The sequence below is a fragment of the Xiphophorus couchianus genome, chromosome 1, assembly GCF_001444195.1.
Source record: "Xiphophorus couchianus chromosome 1, X_couchianus-1.0, whole genome shotgun sequence".
NCBI classification, from domain to species: Eukaryota; Metazoa; Chordata; class Actinopteri; order Cyprinodontiformes; family Poeciliidae; genus Xiphophorus; species Xiphophorus couchianus.
Window position 1 is genome coordinate 20,836,049 of NC_040228.1, and position 26,709 is coordinate 20,862,757.

General features: G+C 39.4%; 1 protein-coding gene across 9 annotated transcripts in view; it reads left to right on the forward strand.

The window, feature by feature from the left end:
- LOC114149258 (IQ motif and SEC7 domain-containing protein 1-like) overlaps positions 1-26,709 on the forward strand; it is a 125,507-nt gene that overhangs the window by 89,398 nt on the left and 9,400 nt on the right. For 7 of the 9 annotated variants that reach the window (XM_028024961.1, XM_028025021.1, XM_028025011.1 and 4 more), the window contains 11 exons: positions 17,244-17,523; positions 18,396-19,672; positions 20,248-20,409; positions 21,557-21,679; positions 21,874-22,040; positions 23,281-23,420; positions 25,400-25,429; positions 25,581-25,706; positions 25,798-25,897; positions 26,008-26,169; positions 26,422-26,598. In XM_028024961.1, the coding sequence (XP_027880762.1) occupies positions 17,244-17,523; positions 18,396-19,672; positions 20,248-20,409; positions 21,557-21,679; positions 21,874-22,040; positions 23,281-23,420; positions 25,400-25,429; positions 25,581-25,706; positions 25,798-25,897; positions 26,008-26,169; positions 26,422-26,598 (2,744 nt within the window). Of the gene's footprint in view, positions 1-8,138; positions 8,466-16,514; positions 16,867-17,243; positions 17,524-18,395; positions 19,673-20,247; positions 20,410-21,556; positions 21,680-21,873; positions 22,041-23,280; positions 23,421-25,399; positions 25,430-25,580; positions 25,707-25,797; positions 25,898-26,007; positions 26,170-26,421; positions 26,599-26,709 lie in introns of those variants that run through there. The other 2 variants (XM_028025001.1, XM_028024980.1) reach the window with 2 other exon arrangements.

The following is a 26,709-nucleotide window of genomic DNA, read 5'->3' on the forward strand; positions in this document are numbered from 1 at the left end:
TGGACCATCCAGGGTTGTACAGCAGTCATCAGTGAACAAGTCTGTTTGAAAATTAACCTTCATGTACGGCTGGGCCCACTGCGACCATTTCTGCTTGTGAGCACTGGTTAGGAGTGGCCGAATAGTAGGTTCATTCACCGCAAGCCTCTGGAGGATCCTCCACCTTGAGGTTCCAGAGGTACCAGCAGCATCAAATAACTGTTTGCTGCTTTGTAAGGGCATTTTAACAGCTGCTCTCTTAATCCGATGAATTTGTCTAACAGAAACCTTCCTCATTATGCCTTTATCTATACAAACCCATCTTGGTTCTGAATTAGCCACAAATCTCTTCACAGTACGATAACACTTCAGTTTTTGTTAAATATCTAATGTTTTCATACCTTGTCATACGGCACTACACTATCTGATGATTTTCGGCAGCAGAGATCCTTTCTCTTTCCTATATTGCTTGAAACCTGTGGCCTGCTTAATAATGTGGAACATCCTTCTTAAGTAGATTTCCTTTAATTGAGTTCACCAGACAAACTAATCAACCCAGCTCTCTGAAATTAATTATAGTGATTCAAATACCCCTGACACACAATACCATCTATAAATTTAATTACATAACAAAAAATGTCATCTTTATGACACTTAAATCCAATTTGCATAATAATTTGGAACACGGTGTATGCTCTCGATCAGATGTCCCCAAAGGAAACAATAATATTGAGCTGTGAGACATGTTGACACATTGATGGTCATGACAGAACAGCCCTTCCTGTTCACTGACTGTTTGTCTGAATCAGGCACATTAGCACATATGAGAAAGCCACCTTCTATAAGCAGCGCCAGAACAAACAATGACTTTTGCCAGTGAACTTGAAGGAGCTCTTTTAGGCATCTGTGGGTCTCAATAGCTGCTGTGTTTTTGCTGTGAGTTTCATATGCAATGAGGCAGCGTTATAAGGGTGGAGTTCAGGAAAGCAAACTGTGATTTTACGGTAATCAGTGGAGGTGAGAAATGGTGACGTCTAACTTTTCATCCTTTTCTGTCTGTTTTGCCATCATATTTTTCTGAAATTTGTTTCAGCTGAGCAACTTCATAAATTGTTGACCTTAAAATTCAAAATGTGCTGCAGCTTCCTTGATGAAGGTAAAAGAACAAACAGAGGGCAATATTAACTACATTCATTTATCAAAGAGCATGTCTCTAGGCTTTATGCGTTTTGCTTAGCTCAAAGAACATAACGGGCATCAAAGAGCATGCTGCTTTTGAAACACTTTTCATTCTTTGTTTGAAACACAAAGAATGAAGTATTTCCATTTAAGTGCATTTAGCGAACAGATTTGTTCTTCATTATAGGAAAATTCAGGTTTAATATCAGCAAAGACATGATGTCTAACTAGCCAACTAATCAACTACCATCATCTTGCGAAAGTTGTTTTAGTCAAAAAAATAATCAAAAACGTAATATTAATGTGTGAATCACAAAAAGCACTCAAAAACAGCTAAATTAAGCAGATTATTAGTATCAGTTTTTGTATTTCCATTTCTGTCAGGCAATAAAGAAACAAAACATACAATAACTAATGTAATTACGCTATATTTGTTATTGTAAAGTACAAACAAAATATGAAATGAATCAAAAATAAAACCAAGCACATGATTTAGATAACTGTAATGAACATGTTTTACTATTTTTGCACTAATAGTATATGAATGTTTCTAAAAGCAATTATGTTGTTGCTTAATTTTTGTTCTAATACCCTGAAAACTGTGATTTTAGTCAACCATCACACCACATGGATCTCATAGTAACCCTACATACTAGCCTCTTGCATTATTTTTTATAGAGTGTCAATTCTATTGTAATGATTGCATCTATTTTCTGTTTTACATTTAACAACATACAAGTACTTTCTAAAATACCTGGCAATTTGAGTGCAAAGATGTGTATTGCAGAAAGATGATTTGATTCTAAGCCCCTCATATTAAATGCTACAGTTTTAAAGAAAGTCCTGGTGTCCCTGATTTAACTGAAAATAAAAAGGAAATTGGATTGAAATATCAAGTTTATTTGTTTGAACTCTAAAATTTGTTCATCCATTTCACTTCCTGACTCTAGAATCATATTTGAAAAGCACTCTTTGTTCTGTGAAATTTCTAGTTTTTAACTAAAGATGGATACATTTTGAATGGGCTTCAGAAGGGGAAAAAAGTTATGAATGGCCTCCAGAAATCAATCTTGGAATCAGGACAGCAGCCAGATGTGATTTTTAAAGGGTTGGTTGTCTGTTTATTGATTTTATTAGTCAGGAAGCCGAATCATTCAGGGAATTTTATGAAATTGATGACAACAGATGAGCATATAACAAAATCCTGTTTACTACATTTTACATGTTTATGTAATTTTTTTCTTGTTGAAATATTCTCACAAAGCTTAGGATTTGAAGTGAAGAGGACTCAAATGCGGTGATTCATTTTCCTGACCTGCCCTGCTCTGTAACAAGCGACAGGGCTGTCGCTTGAGACAGGTGTGAGTCTGCTGCTGCCACAAATAGATCACTGCACAGCCCCCATGACCCAACCCCTCTGTCACCTCACACGCAAACTTTCCCCAACCAGAAAAAGCCAGCCTGCTGCGTCCCGGTGCCTTTGAATAATCCCCCTTTTCCCCCTCCCCGACTTGCATTCAGAACAGAAAATATCTGACCTCAGTCATCCTGAATGACATCGCTGCTCTGAGACCCCCTGTGCCCCCATCACCATCAGGTTTACGGTGCATCTTTAAGAGAGCATGTTGTGTACTCTATAACCAGAGGGAGGCGTTGTGACACTAAGTGCACACTCTGGACTGTGTCCCATCCTGCAAGGCCTCTGTTTTGTCATTTAGGCTGCCTGGCTGTAGTCATTATGGCCACCATGAGTATTTATACCCACTGTGGGCTTTGTCGCATTTAGAAATCTTGGCTGCACTGAACACCAACCACCAAACAAACTGTCTGAGTCCTGCTTTGTTTTCAGATTTTACAGTGTGGGTCATTGGGGGGGGAAAAAGCACCTCTCATCAGTGTGTCAAAAAAGAGCAAACAAGATGGAATCAGCAGGGCATTCAGTGGCTTTTCCATTGTGTGAATGTGTATTCTTTGTCTACTTCTTTGCAGCTTTGTGTTTAGCAGAGCGTGTCACCTCACATGGATCTATTTTTAGCAGAGGGAGAACTGTGCTGTAGTATGTTTTTTTTTTTTTTTTATGTCAGGGTGGGGCAACTGTGAAGAGCTTCAGAGAAAAGCGATAAATGGTAACGGGTTGGTTTCAGCTGAACACGACAAACACGGCCCACTTCTGATAATCCCAGCAGAAAGCAGCACATGAGCTGTAGAATATCAATAGAATTAGAGAAATAAAGAGAAATCGGGGAGAAATGCAGCTCTCAAGCTGAGCCCATCCAGCTGCAATCACAGAAGGAAAAGGCAAACATGTGGTTGAGTTGTAAAGTACAGGTCTGCTGTTTCCACTGAAAGGGTGTTATTTAATTCTTGCAATTTTGCTGCCCACTCAGTCATTTTAAACATTGCAGAGAAATGCCCAGGAGCTGGTCACTAGTGGCCCGCATTCATATTTTAGTGCAATTTAGAGTCTGCACCTGGCTTGGATATGACCTTGGAATGTGAAAGGAAACATGCAGCCACACCAAGAAAGTGCAAAATAAATCCACTCAGAATTCTATCTTGTGTGGGTTTTTTTTTTTTTTTTAGCAAAGCAAGGATCCAGTAACTTATGCAGATTTTTTTATTGCAAATGTATGAATTAAAGAGGATTATTTGGACCAATTCTAAAGATTAGGAAGCAAGACTTTTTTTTCTCTCTTTTTTTATGTGGTTGAAGACATGATGGTGTTTACAGCAACACATTTCCTAGAAATGCACCAACCAAAGTTGTGACTGATTGCCACTCTGGTTTTTGTAAAGCTTTGAACAGCTTTACCACAGCATGCTCAATTATTCTTTCATACAGTGTTAACCTAAAATAAACTGCATCCCAATTTTATATTTGGGAGGAAAAAGCTTTTATCTTTTTTCAAATGTTAGACATTTTTACATTACATTATATATTTAACCAGGTCATGAACTCTTTATTTTAGAACCGGTTGCAAGGATTACATGTATGTTTTTATAAATAAGACATCGGTATGACTCAGTACTACAGGACGTAAAAAGATTTTGGGCTATTTCCACAGAAACAAAATTATTATAGATCTGTTACAGTTCACTACATCTTTTCTGTTCAGCATTATTTTAGTGCCAACATTAACACCCACCCATGTTTGTATTGTCAATATGTTAAAATATATTTTAAAAGTGTCTTAGCCTTACTTTAATTTCTCCTCCTCCAGTTTGGGAGGAGCTGGTTTACTGGATCAATGTCATCCCACTGCTGTTGTTTTAAGTCCTTTTAATGAAATGGTAGAGAAAGTGACAGAGTATCTTATGGAGCATAGAATGACACAAGCCCCTTCCCCACCTGTTGTTTGCAAACAAAGATGAAATTATATCTTTCCTGTTGTTGATAAGTGAGGACAGTCAGATACAAAGAATAAAAACCACACAACTAATTAACCAACTAATATCAGCTTGTTATACTCTAGAAACCCATGCTGTAAATGAAAAACAGCTAAGATTCAACAAGATTGTGTGTCGTTTGAATTATCACCTTTAATTGTGGTAAACATTCACTTCTTGACAAAAATATTTTTGAGTGTCTAATAGTTCTGTCTTCACTCAGGCTTCCCAAGATAATGCCAATATGGTTAGTCGACACCACAATGATCTATTCCTATACATGAGACAATTAAGGACAAACATCATGTATACCAGGGTCAGCCAGAGATTTTACAGATGGACCAAGTCAGGACAGGATTGGGAAATATTTGTTTCTGCAGTTTGAAATAATAATCGGCTAATACTAAGCTAAAACAGGATAACTTCCAGCTTCACTGCATCTGGATACATGATTTCTGTTCGAGTTGGAAACCATTTCTACTGCTTACTGCAGAGACGCACAAATGGGAAAAAAAGAAGAAAAGCCTTTCAGATATCACTTGCCTCTTATGTACTTTGATGATTCCCATAGGATCCCCCTGCCAACACATCTGGTCCAGCTTTGCTGCCAGGATGTGATGAGCAGAGGCAACATATCCTTTAATTACTTCTAAATCAGCTCTATTTATAAATCTGCTGCCAGATCTTTGTTATGCACAGACATTCTTTGTTCCTGAGAATCTACAGGACTCTTTCTTTTTTCTTTCCCTCCTGTCTTACACAAAGTCCTCTGTGTTCACAAAGCTCTACCGGGCCACTACATCTCATTTAGTATGCTGTTGTATCAAACTATGACATCAGCCTGCTCTAATTGTTTCCAGACCTGAGAAGGGTTGCGTTTTCATTCTATTTTTCCATTTCTCGGCGCAGGCCTCGCTTCTCTGCATCTAGCAAAGGGAAAAAATAAAAGATGAGGAGAAACGATACATGATGTCATGTAGACGAGACACATCGCGCCAAAATCTTGTGACCAACTTTCCAGGAAGCTATCACTTTCCCCTCCTGTTTCCTTTGCTGTATTTTCCCCTTCTCTGTGTTTTTTCATTATTCTTGCAAAAGCAAAGTCCCAAGTTTTTTTTCTTTTTTTCTTGGTTCCCTGACAGTATTTAAGCAGCACATCTGTGGGAATTCACCAGATAAAGCAGTTTTCAGCTGCTTGTATCTGACTTTCGGATGCCTCCTTGGCAACGGCCCAACTCTAATGTATCCAGCCTAAGCTTCTCTTCGCTGTGCCATGACTGTGAAGATTAAAAGAAGGGCAGGGTTTGAAACCAAAAGGAGTTGATGATTGAAAAAGGAGCTGAAATCCAGAAAGACCATATGTATTGAGTTGAAGAAATGGTATTTTATGAGCAGTGAGTGGGCCTCTGCTTGGAATTCTCAATGACATCATGCTGGAGCAGAGCGGCGTGCAGTCAGGACTCCGGAGATGGAGTGGGCCTTCAGCAGATGGGACGGCTAGACGGCATCGTAACTTTAGAAGAGGAAGTGAGACACGAAGGCCAGCAGGCTCAGAGAGCCACATAATTCTAACTAATCCTGTGAAGACTTTAATTTCTTAGTTTACATAAACTCATCAAGTGGGAATGAGTTTAGGAAGAAGTCTTTTTGATTCCGAAAACAATGTTGCCCCTGAGCCTCGTGCTAAAACAATCAGGGGGTAAAACGCCAAATGCATCGTAATTTTACCAAGAAATTGCTTCATATTTCTCTCTCTCAGTAGGACAAATAAACTCTGGTTAGCTGCTCCCTGTGGTGCTTTGCCAAAACAAAGCCAGACGCCGGGGCTAATATCTGATGTAACGCAGACATTTCCAAACAAGGCGCTTTGTGCCTCTGTGTGTGGAATAATCAGAGTCCCAGTTTAATAAAGAAAAGTTTAAATGAGTCACCGCTGTTTTGTTTTGTTTTGTTTTTTTTATGATGAGTAGTTGCATGTAAGCCGAGCCAAGTGTCTGCACCTCCACAAAGCATTAGCACCTGTAGTCATCTGAGTGCAGGGCCAAGGTTTCAAACTGAAATAGATCAGCTGGTCAGTTGCTGATCTATGTCAGCAGATAATCCCCCTGCTTTGGTCAGACATTTATAGTGGATTGTTATAATATCTTTTACTTACCCTGTTTGGCTATGTCTTTAATTCTGCGTCTTTCATTACAGCCTAAGATGAAAACAGGCGACAGAAGGTGATCATTTCAGGGGCTCAGGCCTGTAATTAGAAGAATCTTCCTCTGGGTGTATGTGTGTGTCTGTTTGGATGATTGGTGTCCCTGTAAACTGGCTGCATGTGGGAGCCATTCTCCCCTGTTTCCTGTGCTCGTGTCATTCCTCAGAAAATACTTTTGACTGGGGGGAAGTTTACCCCTGCACCCCTAGCCTCAGAGGAGTGATTCATCTGTGGTCTGTGAAGTGTAACAACAAGGGGCTGTCAGAGAACGGTCTGATGCATGTTAGGCATGGGGAGTACATACGCCAGTGTTGTAGATTTGCTGCAGTCCGCTAGGAGAGGTACAAAATGTCACGCTACAACCCCAAACTCCAATGAATGTTATTGGGACATTATGGAAAAGACCAATGCAAACTAATTTGTAATTGTGGGTGGAAAGAAAAGGATCCATGACTTTGAAAGCTTTGTCCAAACAAAAAAATATATATAAAAGTATAGTATTTATTTGAATTACACTTCCTTTTAGTATGATACCTGTGATTAAAAACCATGGCTCAGTAAAAGTCTCTAATTATCCCTAGCCAATCTGGTTTATCCTGAGATATAAATGTATATCTTTTTTTTGTTTTTTACAAAAGAAGGTAAAAAATGTGTGTCTAGCTCATACCATAGGTTCATGGAGTTGTATTTAAATGCACACATAGAAGCATCCCAAAAACTATTGCACTCTTAATTTTTTAATGGGTATGAATACTTTTGAGGCACTGTACATAAAGTCACGGAGGTGAAAGAGATTCTTTTTTTCAGCTAAGAGAGATAAAATCTCTTCAGGCCCTTTTTCTTCTCCATGTCTCAGACCTGAAAGGCTCTATTAATAGAGATCCACTTATTTGCTTTTATCTCCCCAGTATGTTCCCCTTTTTCTTTTTGTGTGAATCTGTAATACATTGTTTTCTTCGCCCTCCATGGAGGATGCATCCTCTTGCCTACACCTTTTCCATCCATATGCTCAGGGTTTAAACATATAGGCTTATATACACTCCCCCCTCCCTCCTGCATTGCATCTTTAGCACCTTCCTTCATCACACACCCTGCTCTCTGTGCTGTAATTTCTCCATTTCACATGTTCATAACATGCCCGAACAAACCTTTTATCTATCTGCTTCACCTGCTGCCTCGATCTTTTGCATTACATGTCTTGCGTGATGTTTGACACCAACAGCATATTTCTTCCAAATCCTCCACAGCTAAAAGCCCCGTCCTTTCACACCCCCTTTCTCTGCACCCCACCCCCTTTCCAATACTACTCAGGACCTGGCAGACACTCGCACACTCCCCATGTTTCCAAGCCTCCACCCCCCTGGAAACTCCTACCAGCCCGGCGCGCAGAGAACGTAGAGGAAGAAAGACAAAAAGAGAGAGCTCGGTTTGTCTGTCAGTGATCGCAGACTGCCACTTAGGTCTGACTTAAAGGTCTACCATCTATAGGACGGGAAAATAAATGAGAGTGTTGGTGAAATGCAGTCAGCTGCAGCCTGGCGCAAAAGATGGTTCTGAGATGCATTTACTGTTGGAATAGTGTTGGCAGTATGGGGATTCATGAGGGAACCCACTGATGTTTGGAGTACATCGTCTTGTGATTGCCGGCCAGCATGTGGTGTTTGCAGTGTAATTCAGAGAAGACTCAGTCGCTGCTGGAACTGGAGCTAAAGGGCTGGTAAGACTAATAGAAAAGTGGAAAATGTGCATGCAATTTTTTTTCCAGCTCGTCTGTGTATATTTATTTGCCTTTGAGTAAGGAAACGCTGGAGGGGTTTTTTTTAATCCTTTTTAGGAAAATAAAAGAGGCTGGTGTTGTGTTTTCAGAGAATGACTAGCTTAATGCAAATCTTTAAGATCTATTCAGAGACTGGTCCCCCTTTCTAGGTTTGACTCCCTTCCAATGGAAAATAGATCAGATCCCTGCTCTGACTCACTGTATGTGTGTGTTTAGTCTTACTGTACAGGATCCATCTGGGAGCTGGATTGCATTGCATTCCTGTGGTGTGTCGTGGCCCCCCGACCAACTGACTTTGAGCTGCTCCATAACTAGAAAGGCTCAAGGACAGGTGCTGAGGATAGTTTCAGGCATAAGCCTTATTCTTCTCATTTAAAATGAAAGCTCGTTCTGTTGTTGTTTGATCTTGTGAGGAAGGAGGAGGAGAAATCCTTGCCTTGATCACACAGAATGAGGCCTGGTGGATAACAGGAGATTAGCACTGATTTCTGATTTCTTCAGAAGTCTATGGATGGTGACAACAAACAGATAACTTACTTCTGTTGGCAGCATGAATTTTATGTGCTGCATCTGAACTACATGAATATGTAATGCTGTCATTTGATCAACAAATAATGACTACTGATCAACTTCTAAAATAGGAAAGAAGCCAATCCTGTTTTGTTTCTTTTTTTTTTGTAAAATTAAAATATTATGTGCTTGTACTTTCAGTAATGCTGAACTGCATACTAATTGTTTTTTTATATCCTAAATGAGATCTGCCAAAAAGATAATATTTGCATCTCTGAGGACAAAAAAATATCAAAAGTGTCTAACTTAGCTCAAATGCTGCAAAAAAGTGGAAAATAAACATGAGTGGAAGCAGGTAAATGATTATTCTAAAATATATAAACAGTACATGTACTGTACTCTGAAATAGTGATATCATAGAAAGTAAGGGGGGAAGCCGAAAGGGTAACAATTTATGCACTTTTTTGACGTCTAGTGACATCTAATGAAGGATGTTAAATATACAAACCAAGGCTCAAAGATGCCACCTAACCCTTACATTGCTAAAAATATCGGGGGTTAGCCACTGTTTAATATTTGTTTATTAGCTATTAATTTCTCCATTTCTGTTTTGACATGAAGCTAAGACCAAATTATTTGAGACAAAGTCCCATTAAAAATGTTTTTGTAGCACAAGACAAACCTTTTAGGTTTGTCAACTTTTTGTTTGATGCATGGCCTGTGGGACACTGTTTAGTTTCAATTCAAGATAACTGAAAAGAAAGTGTCTAAATTTAAAGTTACGTTACCTGTAGACAAATAATTCCAGGCTGCACATAGCCGCAGGATGTTTTGAAACTTTCTCACAAGTGATTAATTCTGTCTCAAGTTTTGGACTGGTTTAATTTTTGTCTAATTTTCACCATTCCTAAATATGACTCACAACACTAAAATGTAAAACATCTGATTTTTGTTTATCATTGCATCCCATTCTAAGTATTCAGAAAATACAATAAACAAGGTATGTTGCTGTATTTTACTCAACCAATATTTGTGTTTTTCCCCTTAATCTTTCTGCGTTCCTTTTTTCAACCCACTTTTAAATTGCATCTTCACTAATAATGCTATAATCTTTCTAGAATTAAAATACATTTATTGAAAATACATACAAGAACACAAATAACAGATCAAAGAAAAGCTTAGCTTGTTTTGAATTTGTGCCAAAGTTGTTACTGCAGCCAGAATATATTAACCCATAGATTTATTTCATTACTCTTTTAATTTTTGGAACACCCAGTTTCATATAGCCTTGAGCTGAACTCGAGGCTCCATTCACAAAACAATGAGTGACATTTAGATGACCAATACACCTCCCTTTGCTTTTTCTTTTTTTACAATCTGTGGCCTTTTTTGCCTAAAGACAGAGCCAGTTGTGTCCCTTAAGAGATTCAGTTACTGCTTTCCTGTACAAATAGCTACCAAAAAGCCATTTTTGATCTATCGAAATACTGTAAAACCCCTCAAAATGAAGTACAGAGCTGACAGTAGTTATCAATCACGAGTAATAATGAGACTCCAGTTGACTATTTACAGTCTGCAGAACACTCTCAGGAGCAGTACTGTCAGTCAGCTGGCCAGTGCTCATTCCAGTACACAGCCAGGTCAAACTGTAAAATTCTTAACTTGTTCCTCTGTGTGTGTTTTGTAGCAGCTGCAGGATAATTCATTAGGCCACTTATTGGAGCTGAGACAGTCGGGTTGCCTCTGTGTTTATTAGCAGCTTCACCTTTTAAACGCTGGACTTGATTCATATGCTACCATGACGTCTCTTGAGCTTCTACCTGAAAAGTCTCCTCACTTCTCCATCTGCGTGCTGTGAGATCTGCTGGGTGCATCTGTATTTATGAGCTTTCTGAGTCACTTTGAAAAGGGTGAAAACATCTGCTTTGGTGCTGCTTCGAGCATATCACTGCATGTGGGATAAGCAGTGTAACGTGGAGGTGCTGCTTGATTTTTATTGGAAGGGCCATCTAACTGCTTGTGTTTATATGCACACATAAAAACTGGCATCTTTAAAATGCAGGGTGAAAGGGGGCTGTACTTATGGATGTACATTAGTGGTGCAGAGATGAGGTTTGTTTCTTCATAGCTGATAACGGCGCTCAAGCAGATGAAATATAGTAAGCTACTGGCCATCACCTCTCTCATTCAGAAGAGGACAAACCCTTTTTTTATTACTGTTCAACAAGGAAAAGAAAATAGAAGGTACAATCTAAAGCACCACTCACCGAAGCAATGGAAGAATATGAGCTGGTGAAAATGCACAGAATATTGATGACCAGTCTTATTGCTTCATTTAGCAGCACAAGAAAGATGTGAGTTTCCAAAGACCTATGTCGTCATAGTTGTATGGTATGCAGCAGAGTTCAAAAACCATAAAAAAAAACATTACTCAAACTGTCAAGAAACGCTCACAGCATAGGACAGTCAGCCGCTGTCGAACCACCGTCAGCCAGCTATTTGTTTTTTACAAACACATACTTTATTTACAATTAAATAGAAAATAAAATAAACTCTAGAAATATGTTCCTCAAAGTATTGTGTTTTTAAAAGTTTGAATACTCCACACTTTTAGATAACTATTCTGATGTGTAAATTTGAACAAAGCTGTGCTCTCAACAGTCTCTGAGTGATTAGATCGCACATTTTAGAGAGGCCTTTTATTGAAAACACACACCTGTGCAATAACCATGCTGTCTAATCAACATATTGATATGACACACCTGTGAGGTGGATGAATTATCTCAGCCAGGGAGAAATGCTCACTAACCCAGATCCAGACAATGTCAACGTAGATTTTTCTGCATAGAAAAAGTCTTAAATCTTTCAGTTCAGCACATGCAAAATGAGGGCAAAAACAAGTGTTACGTTTATAATTATTCTGAGTGAATGTCTGAAGTTTTCTCCCTTGAACATTTCCTCAATACTACATCTCACTTATTTGTCATACATTTGTTAATTTCAGATCAAGTAAACCTGCAATGAATTTTTGTTTTTTCCCCATTAAGATCTGATCTGTTCATGTAGATTTTGACAGTTTTCTTTCCTGATGATTCCTGTACATAAAAGAAAAAATATGGTGCAGGTTCCTCTAATAGATATGGTAGGTTGTAATCCAACAGAAAAGAAGGAATGAAAATATTTATGTATCAACTGTATGTCTAACATTTATTATTGTCATTGTTGAAAATAATGGAAATATTATTTGTTGATGCATGTATAAACCAAATATGATGCAAATTCTTAGTTATAATGCCTTTACTGAACATGAAAAACCGATTACACTCTCCTGACCATTGCTTTTCATTTATATCTTCTGTAAAGCTCTCTTTTGTTAGACTTGATGTATTAAGAAAGTTGTTTCAATAATAACAGTATGTTTTGAAAGCAAATAAGTGAAATAAGCCAAGTTAACTGGTCATTTAACTATTTAGTCAGCTTCTTGGTAGAATGATTTGCATTTGTGTTTTGTGGTTAGTGTGAGTGTAATATGCTTGTTTGCAACATTTCCTCTGAGCATACATTGCGTTTTTCGGAGCCACTTTTCTTTCCATTTTCTGAAAAAAAAAATCCACGTTGAGTTGTTTGGTTAAAATTAAAAACATTTAACATCCATTTTATAATTTAACATCTCTGTCTTTAGGGGGGAAACGGAATCAGATCTCAAATTAATATCTGTGTCTTTATTAAAGGAAGGCTTGCAAAGGTATGGGCTACTGTTGTGCAGACATTTCCTAAATTTTTCCAAGAGCTGACTTTTTGTGACTTTGTTTGGGGACTAAATTAGTTCCAAGCTGTAGCTCACTCTGCCTGCACCTCATTAGCTTTCTTCTTTTCCCAGAACTCCTGTTGATGTGACTCCTCTTTTCCAGGATGTAGGAATGTTTTCCCCCAGGTCCTACTTATGAAATGGGTTGAGGCCTGGGCAAGGGCCTAGGTCTGCTCACTCAGGATGTTTAGAGGGGACAAGGGTTATTGTCCAGTCCCCCCCCCACGGCTCCTGATCCCACTCATCCAAATCGTTTAATCTGAAAATCACTGCCAGCCGTGTTGCTGTGCTTCCCTACATCATAAGCAAGAGGGGCTTCAGCTGGTTAGATACCCTAAAGCTGGGACAGTTGCTGTTTGACAACTTTGCTATCATATTTCAAGGGCAATACAGTCATAATCAGGAGATGATGTGGAGATCACATCACTGCGTACTCGTTCATGTCTAAACAGCGTTTTTTATTATTTCAGTGTGCTTTATATATATGACATCATGTTAATATAAATCATAACATTTACTGTTTGCTTCTCATAGATGCCCTTGCTTTTTCAACTTCTCCCTTTTTCTCTCCAACGTCCATTGCAGCTTAAAATATGAACTCCTCTATTTTCTGTTCTCCACCTTCTCCCTCCGTTTTCTCCATCAGGAGCAGCTGACCTCACTCAGTCAAGTATTCAGTGACCTCAGAGCAAAAAGCGCAGACGCACTTACTCATACTTTCTTACTTCTCCACGTACCCACAATCCCATGCCGGTCTGAATATTTGGATGGTTAAATGAGAAGCAGAAGAAAGGCACTTAAGTGAAAAATGGTTCTGGCCCACGAGCCTCAAGGCAAAGCCAGCTTTGTAGTTAAAGTTTTGAGTCAGTCCTGTTAATGTTCTTAGTGTCGATGGAGTGAGACAACACACCCAGTGACTCATCCACGCAGTTTGTGTCTTTTTGTGATTTAGATTGACCCCATAACTGTCATGATGACACAAGTGTCCTTGCTGCGCCCCCAAGGTCTAGGGGTGGTAACATAAAAATGTGTCCAGAGAAAAAGTGGAATGTAAAATGATTTATTACCAAATAAAATGGTGTCACAAAACCAAACCAAAACACAATACAATTTAACCCAATTAAAACAAAAGAAAATGACTAACAAATTCAAGAATTGTTAAGTGCAAATTAAATTACAAAATGTTCAAACAAGTCAGTCTAAAGTAAACTCAAAACAACCCAAAAGAAAGGACCAAAGGGAGCACTAAACCTCCCAAACACGAGCTTCTAGCTTGTATCAAAACAATCTAGAGCAGACACAAACTGCTTAACAGAACAAGCAGGAACAAAACAGTGCCCAAAGCAGTTACAAGCACCAAAGGTGGGGGAACAGCTTTACACAACCGCTTCCCCCACCCCTGGAGGAATGATTTCAGGTGCCTTTTATAGGGAGCAGGTGAGGCTCATTAACATCTGATTGGCTTGCAAGTCTCTGCTGGCCCAATGGGGTGGCTGCTCTCCTGCAGCCTCCAGGCAGCCAATCCAGAAGGTGTGCCCTCACATCTGAACCTGCATAACAAAAAAGGAGCCTGCACAGCCTCAACAGGCCAGGGGCCATAACAGTCCTCATGGACCTATTGACTTAGTTATAAGTGTTTTGAGGATGACAGTTAAGGGCTTAAATTCAAAACTTTGGCATGTTACTTAAATTATGCCAAAACATGAGGTTTAATAATTTTGCAGAGGTACAGTTTACCTGTCTTAGTTTAGCAGAGTCTTATTAGCATTTGCTGAACAATCTTACAGATGGTAATAAAGTAAATTGAAGTTTGCAGTGATGACCTGGGGTGTAAAGAAAAGAGATTTCAGATGTTCATAAGTCATTTTTGTCCAAGGGAAGCTTAATGTATCTAATTACTGAAATTAATTTTCACAGTCAGATGGCTTCTGTCTTGTGTGCCTAAAAAAAAGAAGTGCTGTAGGTTAAGAATTCAAATTATCATCCTTAAGTCTAATTTAGATTTAACATGTTTATCTGTTTTCAGAATATTACCATGACAATTAGTATTCAGTATGGTAATTAAGTGGGGAAAACGATCATTTGCTCAAATGGTTCACTCTTACTTTCACCCAGGATAACATGAGATTAGCTTGTTTATGAAACATGTGTCCTAAACAACAAGTCTTTAGAGTGTAAGTCAAGTTTGAAAGTCTAATTTTGTGACTTAAGTGTGACTTGAGTCTAAAATCTTAAGTCTAAAAGTCATCTGTGGTTCTCATAGATTCATGTGAAATCTGTCCTCAACTTCTAATTTATATTGAGCATCTGAGAGGCAAACTGTCCACCAAATGGTGGTCGTTGCTTGCAAAATAAAAAAAGCATTAGAGCATTTCTAACCTTCATTTAACCACATGTCTAATTAAACCTCTATTGACTGCTGTAGAAAATCAGAGATACCTCTCAGCCGTATTTTGGCTCTGCGACAGAAGGCAGTGTGTCACTTTTAACTCACAGAATAGCAGCTTTGGAGTGCCATGACAGATGGCTGGAGAGATTTGTCCCAGTGGTGATTATGCAATGAGGTTGGATTTTCAGTGACTTGTGGTCGCTCTGGTGTTGCGGCAGCAGTATAAAAGCGTGGCTCTTTTTTTCCCCTGCTACTGTATTCTTAATCTCAATTAAACATTGTCTACATATTGCCCTGAGAAGAAACTGTTAACAGTTACTTTCAATTAGTTATTAGTTATAATGTATCAGATTACTTGCATTTGCAGTATTTTTGCTAGCCACATTGTTCTTTAGTTCATCTTATGATTTCCCCTTAAAAATGTAAACATTCCCAAAGTTGTCGCTGACTGTTAATCCAATGTGATGATGTCATCAGATGCCCATTCAAATTCCGTGGGTCAAAATTCAAAGTTTAATGTCACACAACAAGAATTTTTGTCTAAGACAGATGGAAAAACAAGGATATAAATACCAAAATAATATTAAAAAATGACTTTCCTTTAGGTTTTAGTTTTTTACAGGTAAAAGTGGAAAATCCATTCAATCCCATGTGCACACTTACAGTATGATATGTGCTGGTAACTTAGCAACCGCTTCCTGTCAGCTTGTTTTAAGCTTTCACATTTAAATAGTTTGCTGAAGCAAGATCACAAAAATTCTCCAAATGATTTGCATTTATCTCTAAAACTAATCAATCTGCCCTACACTCTCACAAAAATGTAGCCAAGCTTTTCAATTTGGCAGTAAAAGCAGCATAACTACAGAGAAAAAAAACATATTGTTTGTGTTAGAAATACACTTCCACAAAGAAGCAAGGAAAATTTGAGTCAGCTAAAGGTGCATCGAATCAGATTTATTTTTGTTTAAAATTTCAGAAAGATTCAATAGTGCTTTTAGTTGTTGTCATTTCACTGGCATGCATTTCAAATGAATTAATCTGTACTATGTTGAACTGCAAAACTGCATGCGTCTGGTATCTGAAGTCATTCAGTTCCCCTTTTTTCACTCAGTGCAGATTCCTCTTGTTTGATAGGCTGCTGCCATTGCTGAATGTTGATTTCAGGCCCCTCTAATGAAGGAAGTGGATTGTGTACACTATTTGGGTGTGTCAAGTCACAGTTCAAACACATTCGCCTGTGAGTGAACCGTGGGCACACCATACCGTGGCAGAGAAGGAATGTTGGTATGGTGTGACTGAACAAATTGGCAACTCGTTCAGCGACACCTCAAGTCGCTTAAGGATTTACTGAAAGCTGTATTTGCTCTGTGCTTCTGCTCTAAACTGGACTTTGTAGCATGAAGTGGAACAGTGTGTCGTCACGCCTGCACACATGATGTAATTCCCCACTGGTCACTGATTGGCCCTTAACTTTGCATAAACTTTGGTTTCCTGGAGGAGCCTGTGTACTCTGGACTTAACTTGACTGAAAGAATGGTGGACAAGATATGGAGGAAGAGTTGGCATTTTTTTGAGAACAGACGATCTTTTCGCAGTAAGCCATCGCCTCGTAGGGTTTCAGAGCACAAGAGTGTGTAAGTAAAGAAAGGAGTTTGTGAAAAATAATAGATGTCTGACTGTTTGAACCTGTTTACGTGGCACTGGTGTTTTCTGAATTAAACATTTCAAAGGTTATTGTAAGCAATGTTTTCTAACTTTTTTGAACTTAATGAAAGTACCTCATTTCATTAGACTTCAGACAGAAAAGATGTTAGAAAAAGCATTTTCTCTTGTCTATCTTATAAAAATACATCTGCTGGTTTCAGTACCTCATTTGAAAAAGCTTCTAAATCCCTAGTGTCAACCTGCTTTCTACTGTCAAAATAAAATCTCGATATATTCAGACCCAAACTTTAAAGTATCTCTGTCACTCCTTTTAAAATCGTTCTCTATCCCTTTGCTCTGATTTCAGTGTGGAAGGAGATGGACGGCCCAGTGAGAGCGGTCCTTCCTTGGACGGCAGAGCCAACTATGGCCAGGGTCCCGTAACTCACGGGTCAGCCATCAGCCCCGATCGATTCGACGGCCCGCTTTACAGCCACGGGGTCCAACCCGGGCCGCAGAGGCCCCGTCGACCCAAACTCCAGCACTCGCAATCCATCCTCCGCAAGCAGGCCGAGGAGGAGGCCATCAAGCGGTCTCGTTCTCTCTCTGAGAGCTATGAGCTCTCTGCTGACCTTCAGGATAAACAGGTATTCCTAAAAGTTATCTGGACAGGTTTCTACTTGCCAAGTTTAAGTTTTTTGTAGTTGTAAAAAATCTAGAATTTTGAGATTTATCAGAAAACCAGTTTTGTTAAGTGTTTTGAGTTCAGGGGGCGCAGTCTCCTTTTTCTTTATTCCATCCACCATTTAAATTACACCAGTACATCTGGTACCAAACTAGCTCATCAACAAAATGGTGCCACCACCATGCTTGACAGCTTCTATAAGCTGCTTGTGTGTGAACTCTTCACCATGAGATCATTTTGGAGCACAGGTGTATTTTTTGGTTGTCACCCACTCTTAATTTACTACATACGGTTACATTAGTGTTCTCACAGTTTCCAGTTCATTGGCAGAGTGAAAGTTTGTTAGGATAGTTGTCATTTGTTTGGAAATGAATGTTCCAATAGAAGGAAGGAACATCAAAATGGAATGGAAAAATAAAACTTCTGGTTTAAAGCCCCAACATCTTTAGTGTTGGGGCTTCGTAAAGCTTCGTACCTTACTGAAAATTTACAGCTTAAAAGTCAGATCCCCTCCAGAAAAACCAACCAGTTTAAAAGATCCTCTATACCATTTCTGATAACAGTGGTTAAATATCGAAACAGAACTCTGTCAGAGGCTGTTTCATACCCAAAAAATGTGTGTGGTTTACTATTTTCTGTGGGGCATTTAATTCTAATTAATATTAATAATTATCATCTGAGGTGACTATATTGGTAGACATTAGTCCTTTATTTCAATTTCCAAACATTGTGATCAGAGGACAGCCACAATAAATTCAAACCTGTGCGCTCAACTACTGTAGTGCTCTGGTGGTGGTACAAGTTTACAGTTAATTTTCTCCTTCCTTTGTTTAGGTGGAAATGCTGGAGCGTAAATATGGTGGAAGGTTCATAACTCGGCATGCAGCTCGCACCATTCAGACAGCCTTCAGGCAGTATCAGATGAACAAGAACTTTGAACGTCTGAGGAGCTCTATGTCAGAGAACCGTATGTCCAGACGCATCGTTCTTTCTAACATGAGGATGCAGCTTTCATTTGAGGGCCCTGAGAAAGTGCACAGCTCATACTTTGAAGGGAGGCAAGTGTCCATGACGGAGGACGGCACCCCACTGTCCATGGTGCAGTCTGAACGTGGGGACGTGGAAGTCCACCAACAGGCAAACATGACGTCACATCCGCCACCGCAGGCTGACCTGACCGATGCCATCACAGAGCTGGAGGATGCCTTCTCCAGGCAGGTTAAGTCTCTGGCAGAGTCCATAGATGATGCGCTGAACTGTCGTAGTCTTCAGGGGGACGAGGGGCCTGACCCTGAGACTATGGGCTGCTCCAAAGTGCAGGGAGAAGTGCCCTATCAGATGAAGTCCCACCGTAGGCCAGCTGGTCGGATGCGAGATGAAACTGTTGCATCATATAGTGACGTTACTTTGTTCATCGATGAGGATGACATGTCCCATCCTGCTGCTCTGAGGTCAGGAGACCAGCCGTCCAGTACAGAATCAGACTTAAGGCTGCAGTCAGTAAACTCCTCCCAGGAGTACTGGCCTATTGACTCTAAAGATGAGGGTCGTGACACAGACACTAGCTGCCGCAGCACTCCTTCTCTGGAGTGCCAAGAACAGCGTCTTAGAGTGGATCACCTTCCTCTTCTGACTATAGAACCTCCAAGTGACAGTTCAGCTGAGCTCAGTGATCGCTCTGACCGCGGCTCTGTCAAACGACCGCCTGTATACGAACCTCACGGCCACATCGTGACGTCCTCCCAGGCGAGCCCCAAACACATATCCCACGGACCCCCGCCACGAGCGCCCTCCCGCGACGATGACGCGCCTCTGCGCCATCGCCACCGGCAGCTAGAAAGCCATCTGGCAATCAATGGCTCAGCAAACCGGCAAAGCAAGTCTGAATCAGACTTCTCAGATGGGGACAACGACAGCATCAATAGCACATCGAACTCAAACGACACTATAAACTGCAGCTCCGAGTCCTCATCGAGGGACAGCCTCCGAGAGCAGACGCTATGTAAGCAGACCTACCACAAAGAGACTCGAAACAGCTGGGACTCGCCAATCTTCAGCAATGATGTGATCCGCAAGAGACACTACCGCATCGGCCTCAATCTTTTCAACAAGTACGTACTCAGCTGTGATGGAGCAGCTGCTTGACTTTTCTTGTTAGTACCAAGAAAATAGACTGAGTGATTGCAAAGCCATTGGAGAAGCTGTGCTCTCTCTTGCTCTATTAATTGCATCCAGTTGTGTCTATATCAAGTACAAAGTCAGTCTTAAAGCCTCTTTTTGAAAACAAAATGTCGATTTGTGTTTGTTGTGTAATAGAGATTTAGTTTTGTTTTGCAGTGTTACAGTTCGTTGTTAGAAGCTAAACCTAGCTGACTATTAAATTACAGACATATTGCTGATTAGAGGTTTTATAACAGATTATTTTTAGTTTTAAAACCTTGTGAATGTTTCTCCATTATCCAAATGATAATGAGAACTCAAGGAGCAATTAAAATTAAATGTATCATTTTGCCCATCTCAAAGATCAAACGCTTGACTGAAAATTATCAACTAGCTTGCCTGAAGATGTCTTCAATAGGAATTTTCAGAGAACTCAAGCAGTAACAGATCATTCTCTCCAGTTCTTGCATTAAATATTAAAATTGTGATTAAAATTCTAACATAATGCTGCATGTTGAAATTTCAGGAAACCCGAGAAGGGCATCCAGTACTTGACCGAGCGGGGGTTCATTCCCGACACACCGGTTGGTGTTGCCCACTTCCTACTTCAAAGGAAGGGGCTCAGCAGGCAGATGATTGGAGAATTTTTGGGTAATCGACAAAAACAGTTCAACAGAGATGTCCTGGAGTAAGTCGGATTTTTTTCCTTCTCTTTCTATTTAATTCTCCCCCTAATTTAAATAACAGGAGACTTTTATTCAAATGTATGTTATTATAGTGGTCATTCTTTTAAGCTAACAAGTGAACTTTCCAAAAATGTTAACATGTATTTATTTAAAATGAAACAAATTGCATCTCAGGTTTGCAGCTTGTGATATTTGCATTGATTTTCATGTCTGAATGTCAAGAACGGAGCCAAAAGTAGCCACGGGTCATGGTGTTAAATTTTCCCCTGTGCTATTTATTCAGTGAGAAGGAAGACATGTTATCTGAAAGCAGTGTCTTGGAGACCTAGCATACCAACAATGCACCCAGAGATTTAAAAGCGTTCTGTGGCAATCCCAGTCTGCCAGTATTTCATGGCAAATGGTTGACTGTGAGAAAAACTGTAATTAACAAAACATCTGGCACACTCTGCAATTTCTACTACAGATTTGACCAGATGTCACTCTGACTTGTTCTTTTTTCTCCAACTCTCTGGTGTCACCAGAAATTTTATATTTGAGAGCCAATCAGTGGTTGTGAACGTTTCACTTTTCTCTGCATTACAAATTTGTGTTATATATCTCAGTTTTATGCTACACTAGGTTAATGGAACTACTGTTGTTGGTCTGGATGTTAACTTTCTGCTAAATCTGTTTGAAGTAGCTGAAGCATGAACTTTGATGAAGAGGGATCTTTATCCCTCTGCTTTATGTTGGTCCTTTCTTTAAATATATGAGTCTAATTGTAACCAACTCCTTGGACAAGTGCTTCATATAAAAAACAAACACTCTTTTTAATGAATGATCCCTGCAGGACTTTCCAGATCATCCTACTCACTATAAATAAACTCTGTAGCAAAACTCCACTTTGTTTACAGCCATGTGACTGTAGGGTTCTGTCTCAAAAGGGTCTTTTTGTGTCAGTGTTTTAAAATAAAGACCCATTGTAGCTTTAATTATTACTATTACTGTTAAGAATTTGTAGGTTTTATGACTTTAGCGTGCAATATTTAGTGTGTAAATTTGATTAAATACTCTTAAATTCTGTTAAAATCTATTTTGTGAAAACAGTCACATTCTGTGTTTATTAACTTTACTTTTGGAAATCCATCGTCGCTCCTCGTGTACCAGCTGTGTGGTAGATGAAATGGACTTCCAGAGCATGGAGCTGGATGAGGCCCTTAGGAAGTTTCAAAACCACATCCGTGTCCAAGGGGAAGCTCAGAAGGTGGAGCGGCTCATTGAAGCGTTCAGGTCAGACTACAAGCTACAACTTCACTCGTAAAAATATAAAACAAATCATCAGTAGTTGTTTTGTAGACAAAGAGGACCTTTTTCATCATTACTTCTGCTTTCCTTGAACAGCGTTGAAAGTATTTCCTCACAATGAAAGGGATCTGTACTCTATGTGTTCTTTGTTGTAAACTGATGTGCTTTCACGTGTTCAGCCAGCGGTACTGCATCTGTAACCCCACGGTGGTGCGACAGTTTAGGAACCCTGACACCATCTTCATCCTGGCCTTCGCCATCATTCTTCTCAACACTGACATGTACAGCCCAAACGTCAAGCCAGAGAGGAAAATGAAACTGGAAGACTTCATCAAGAATTTAAGAGGTAGCAAAGTAAAAAAATGTTTATTGATGTATAAAAAAATATGTTCCATGTAATTAGGGTACAAGGTTTGGTTTTCCTGTCCTGTTCTTAAATGAAACTTAAAATACGCTGACACAGCAAGTCATCTGGATAAAAAAAAGAATTATATCGTGCTTTTAAAAAGCAGTCCGGGAAGATAAAGTCCGGTTGCCTCTCCCCTCATTGAATGCAGACATTAGCAAATTGTACATCAGCTCAGAAAGAGAGTTGCTCCACCAGGTTGCTCTACAGATGTAGATATGCATCTACTGTTGCAATGCCTGAGTCACTGCTGTCCTGCAGCAATAACTGCAGTTCTTGCAATATCTGTCTATGATGAAAACACTGAAAAGGGTCAGAGTTAAGAGAAAGTCAAACATTAAACCTATATGTGTGTGCTGGTACATGTGGTTCTTACTATTGCCTTGTAATTCTCGTCTTTAGCGTGGCTTCCTCTGGTTTTAGAAAATGGCCGTTATAACTGGCCTGTTAAAATACGCCTATAGATTCTAGGCTGTCTTCGTTTCTTGGTAAAATATGCAACAGGCCTTTTACAAGCTTTCATTCCAGTTAAAATCTTATAGTACATTTTTGTGTTTATAACTGTAGGAAATAAAGGGTTTTTCCAGTTTTACCTACCCGGCAACTGGTTTGCATTGGACTGGACACTTGATGATCCTAAGATGTTACTGTTCGGTGTAGATCATAACCATGTGCCAATTTTTATCTTCCTTCTTCTTATTTTGACTTTGCACAGTGACACAGTAAATAAATGTCCTCAACCAGTCTTGCTGTCACAGCGTATTTGTACCCCAGGAAAACTCAAAGTCATCAATTACTAATAAGAAGTCCCAAAATCTGGGATGAACTCTCAAGTGTTAAGTGTAAATTAAAAACAACTTTCTTTGCTGATGTGGTACCATTAATGATTATTGCTTAAAGTAGGATTTCCCCCAGACTTAATACATGAAATCAAAAATAAAGGCTGGATTCATTTTCAGTATTTAAGTTTATTTTAAATAAATTTATTTTAAATCATTCTGCATAGTTTACCACAAAATGGCTAGATATAGAGGGGTGTTTTTTTTTTCTCTGGACGCTTTATTTCTGGAAGAATGTTAAGATAGTCTCCCAAACTGTGACTCCAAAATATAACAAATGCATAGTATAAATCATTTTTAATGTGCTTGGTTCAGTAAATCAAGTCTTTTGTCTTCTCCAGGTGTGGATGATGGGGAGGACATACCCAGAGAGACTTTGGTCGGCATCTATGAGAGGATTCGCAAGCGAGAGCTTAAGACTAATGAAGACCATGTGTCACAGGTGCAGAAAGTGGAGAAACTCATAGTGGGAAAGAAACCAGTGAGTAATAATACGTGTTTTACTATTACAGTCATAGAGATGTTTACATCATCATCAATCTCTTCAATTTTGGGTGAAATTGAAGAGATTGATCTCTTACCTTGTTACTCTCACAGGCTGAAATGATCTTTTATAAGTCGAATCAGAATTTTCCCTGCAGTTCTAGTTCTTAAATTATAAAGTTTGGGAAATGTGAGGAATTTAAGTTTAGGAATGGCATGCATGCCTTTGGCTACTCTTGTGAAATTACTGACATGTCTGAGTATAGACCTTCATGCTGGTGATTTTAACACACCCAAAGCCCTTGAGACGTGCTGCCCCGTGCAGCAGTGCTGATTAAAACAAATGGTTACATGCCTCCACCTTGACGCACTGTAGAAACTGAGATTTCAGAGAAACTTACCTGCAGTGTTGAAACACTGAGGCCAGTGTTATTTCTGTATTTAATTGAAACTGTTTCCAGATTTGGATGTGTTTGAGCCTTTTATCCTTCCAGCAATGAGCACAGCTCCATTATTCTACATTGTTCTGCACTGCTCAGCATGCAGTGCTGTCTCTGTCATCTGTAAAAGGGTAAAACTGTGACTGACCTGTGAGACCTTGCTAGTGAGGTTTGGTTTGCATAGCAGCAGTGTTTTACAAGTTCAGCCTGAACAAGAACTAGTTCTATTTTCGGATCAGTCTGGTCAAAGCTGCATTTATCCATGACCATAGTTCACCACCAAAATATTCAGATCTAAAGTCACACTCCCAGCATAAACCGGATTCTGTTCATTCTGCAATCTTTTTATGACATAAAAGAATTTGAAAAACAGAATAGATTATCAGATGTTTTTAACATGTTTAATTTTGTAGCACTTACCACTCTACCTTGATTTTAAAATCTGTCTAGTTCTTTGTTTCTCTATTTGCTTTCTTTGCAAAACTGCATTTCATTATGGCCAAATTCCTCCCAGACAACTGTCCTCCTTCATGCTTTCCCACATCACTTGTCAGAAAGCAAAATAATCTGAAATTGTTACTAAAAATCAAATAAGTTTAGAAGCACTTCTAAACTTATAAAGCACTTTTTGTTCCTCACTTGAATAAAAATTTGTTTAATTGTTGGAGGTTTGCTGACAAAATTGTAAATCAAGTAAATTAAATGCTGCATTTGTGCAGTTTTGCCGGCTACAATGATATCAATGCCACTCATGACAAGGTTCGTCCACCACATTGATTAGAGGACACTAATCTTACTTCTGCACTACTAGAAATCATGAAATCTATTAAAACGTGACCCCTGTGTGAAAAGAGTGCCTTTTTCATTCTTATTACATGTTCTACTGACTCTAATGGTTATACTAAGAACTAAATGGTTGTATTATTTATTATTATAGTGTTATTGATGTATTTGTGTTGTTCAAATTCAACAAAGAAAATGTTGCAAATATATTGTTAAAACAATCATGACCCTTTTCCCCCCTAGATGCAAATTTGAGTAATAATCTTGGAAACCTAACTAGTTATTTATTGTCATAATAATCACGTCAGAAATTACTGACTCTCGGAAATTGGTTTATTTAGATTGGTGATCTTTTTAAAGATCTCTGATCTTTAAAAAACCTGATAACAATTTTCTTTGTCTGAAAAGTTGCTAAATATAGGACAAAGTCAAAGTTAACTGCTCATGTGTAGACATGACCTGGTTGGTGGGTCTGTCAGTCACATAGCAAAAGGGGACAATGGAGGATTTTTAGACCTGTACAGAGATAGATAAGATTAGTAAATAAGATCTTTTTCACATGCGTGAGCTGATTTCCCAAAATTAAGGGATACTGGGTTAGGTCGGCATATTTATCGGTTCACCCCTAGTTTTATTGGATGCACAATTTTCAAGAGTTATTTATAATGGGCATTGACTTAATTAAGAAATATTTTTATTTTACCATTAACTGAAAGATAACTGCAAAATACAACATTTTCTGTCCTCTCTACAGATTGGTTCACTCCACCATGGACTGGGATGTGTAAGTAGCCTATTAATCTCATTAAATTATTTGTGACTCATCCAAGTTGTTGTATCTGCAACACACTTATGTTCCCTATTAGTCTGTAGACTGAGGCCATAATAACCTCTAAAACATTTGTGGGGACTTTTTTTTTTTTTTTGCCTCGTAGGTGCTGTCGCTGCCCCATCGACGTTTGGTGTGTTACTGCCGCCTGTTTGAAGTGCCAGACCCCAACAAGCCTCAGAAGCTGGGCCTGCATCAGCGGGAGATCTTCCTGTTCAATGACCTCCTTGTGGTAAAAGCAGTCTGCTCTTTCCTCCACCTTCTTTGTTCCTTCTCCATCTTCCACCCCAGGCCCATAAAAACAGTCTCCTTTTTGATTTCAGGTAACAAAGATTTTCCAGAAGAAGAAGAATTCAGTTACATACAGCTTCCGTCAGTCCTTCTCTCTGTATGGGATGCAAGTGATGCTGTTTGAAAACCAGTGTAAGAGTTTCATATGACAGTTTACATCCCAGAGGTTGATAAAGCCAGTACGCTTGTCAAACTTTCCAGACTCGAACTGACCGGTTGTAAATCGCTCCCTCATTTTCCAGATTACCCAAATGGAATCAGACTTACATCAGCAATACCAGGTGCAGACATCAAAGTTCTCATCAACTTTAACGCACCCAACCCCCAGGACCGTAAGAAGTTCACAGACGACCTGAGAGAGTCAATTGCAGAGGTCCAGGAAATGGAGAAATACAGAATAGAGTGTGAGCTGACTTTTTTATTTGTCCCTCCCATCCCCCCTCTCTTTCTGGCCAAGTTAAACAGAAACAGGGCACGGTCTTCATTATTCAGCTGCTTCAGTTTATAAGGAAGTAGATTACAAGAATTTACAGCACGGCTCAGATTATTCTGGACATGCAGAAGCGGTGCTAAAATAAAGAGCAGGATGTTGAAATGTCTTTGTCGGTTGAGTCCCTGTCACTTAACCCCGGTATCTCCACGGTTTGTTTCCACAGCCGAGCTGGAGAAGCAGAAGGGGGTGGTGAGGCCCAGCATGTCTCAAAGCTCCGGCCTGAAGAAGGAAGCCGGCAACGGGGGTATGAACCGCGCCAGTCTGGACGACAGCTACGCCATGGGCGAGGGTCTGAAGAGGAGCGCCCTCAGCAGCTCCCTGCGGGACCTCTCTGAAGCAGGTAGAGCGAAAACACAGAGCTTGTGTTCTGCCAGCAGGTTTTTACACTGAAAGAAAAAGCATTTTGCTTTTCTTATTCTCCTCTCTGCTGAGAATTTTAAGGGGATAAAAA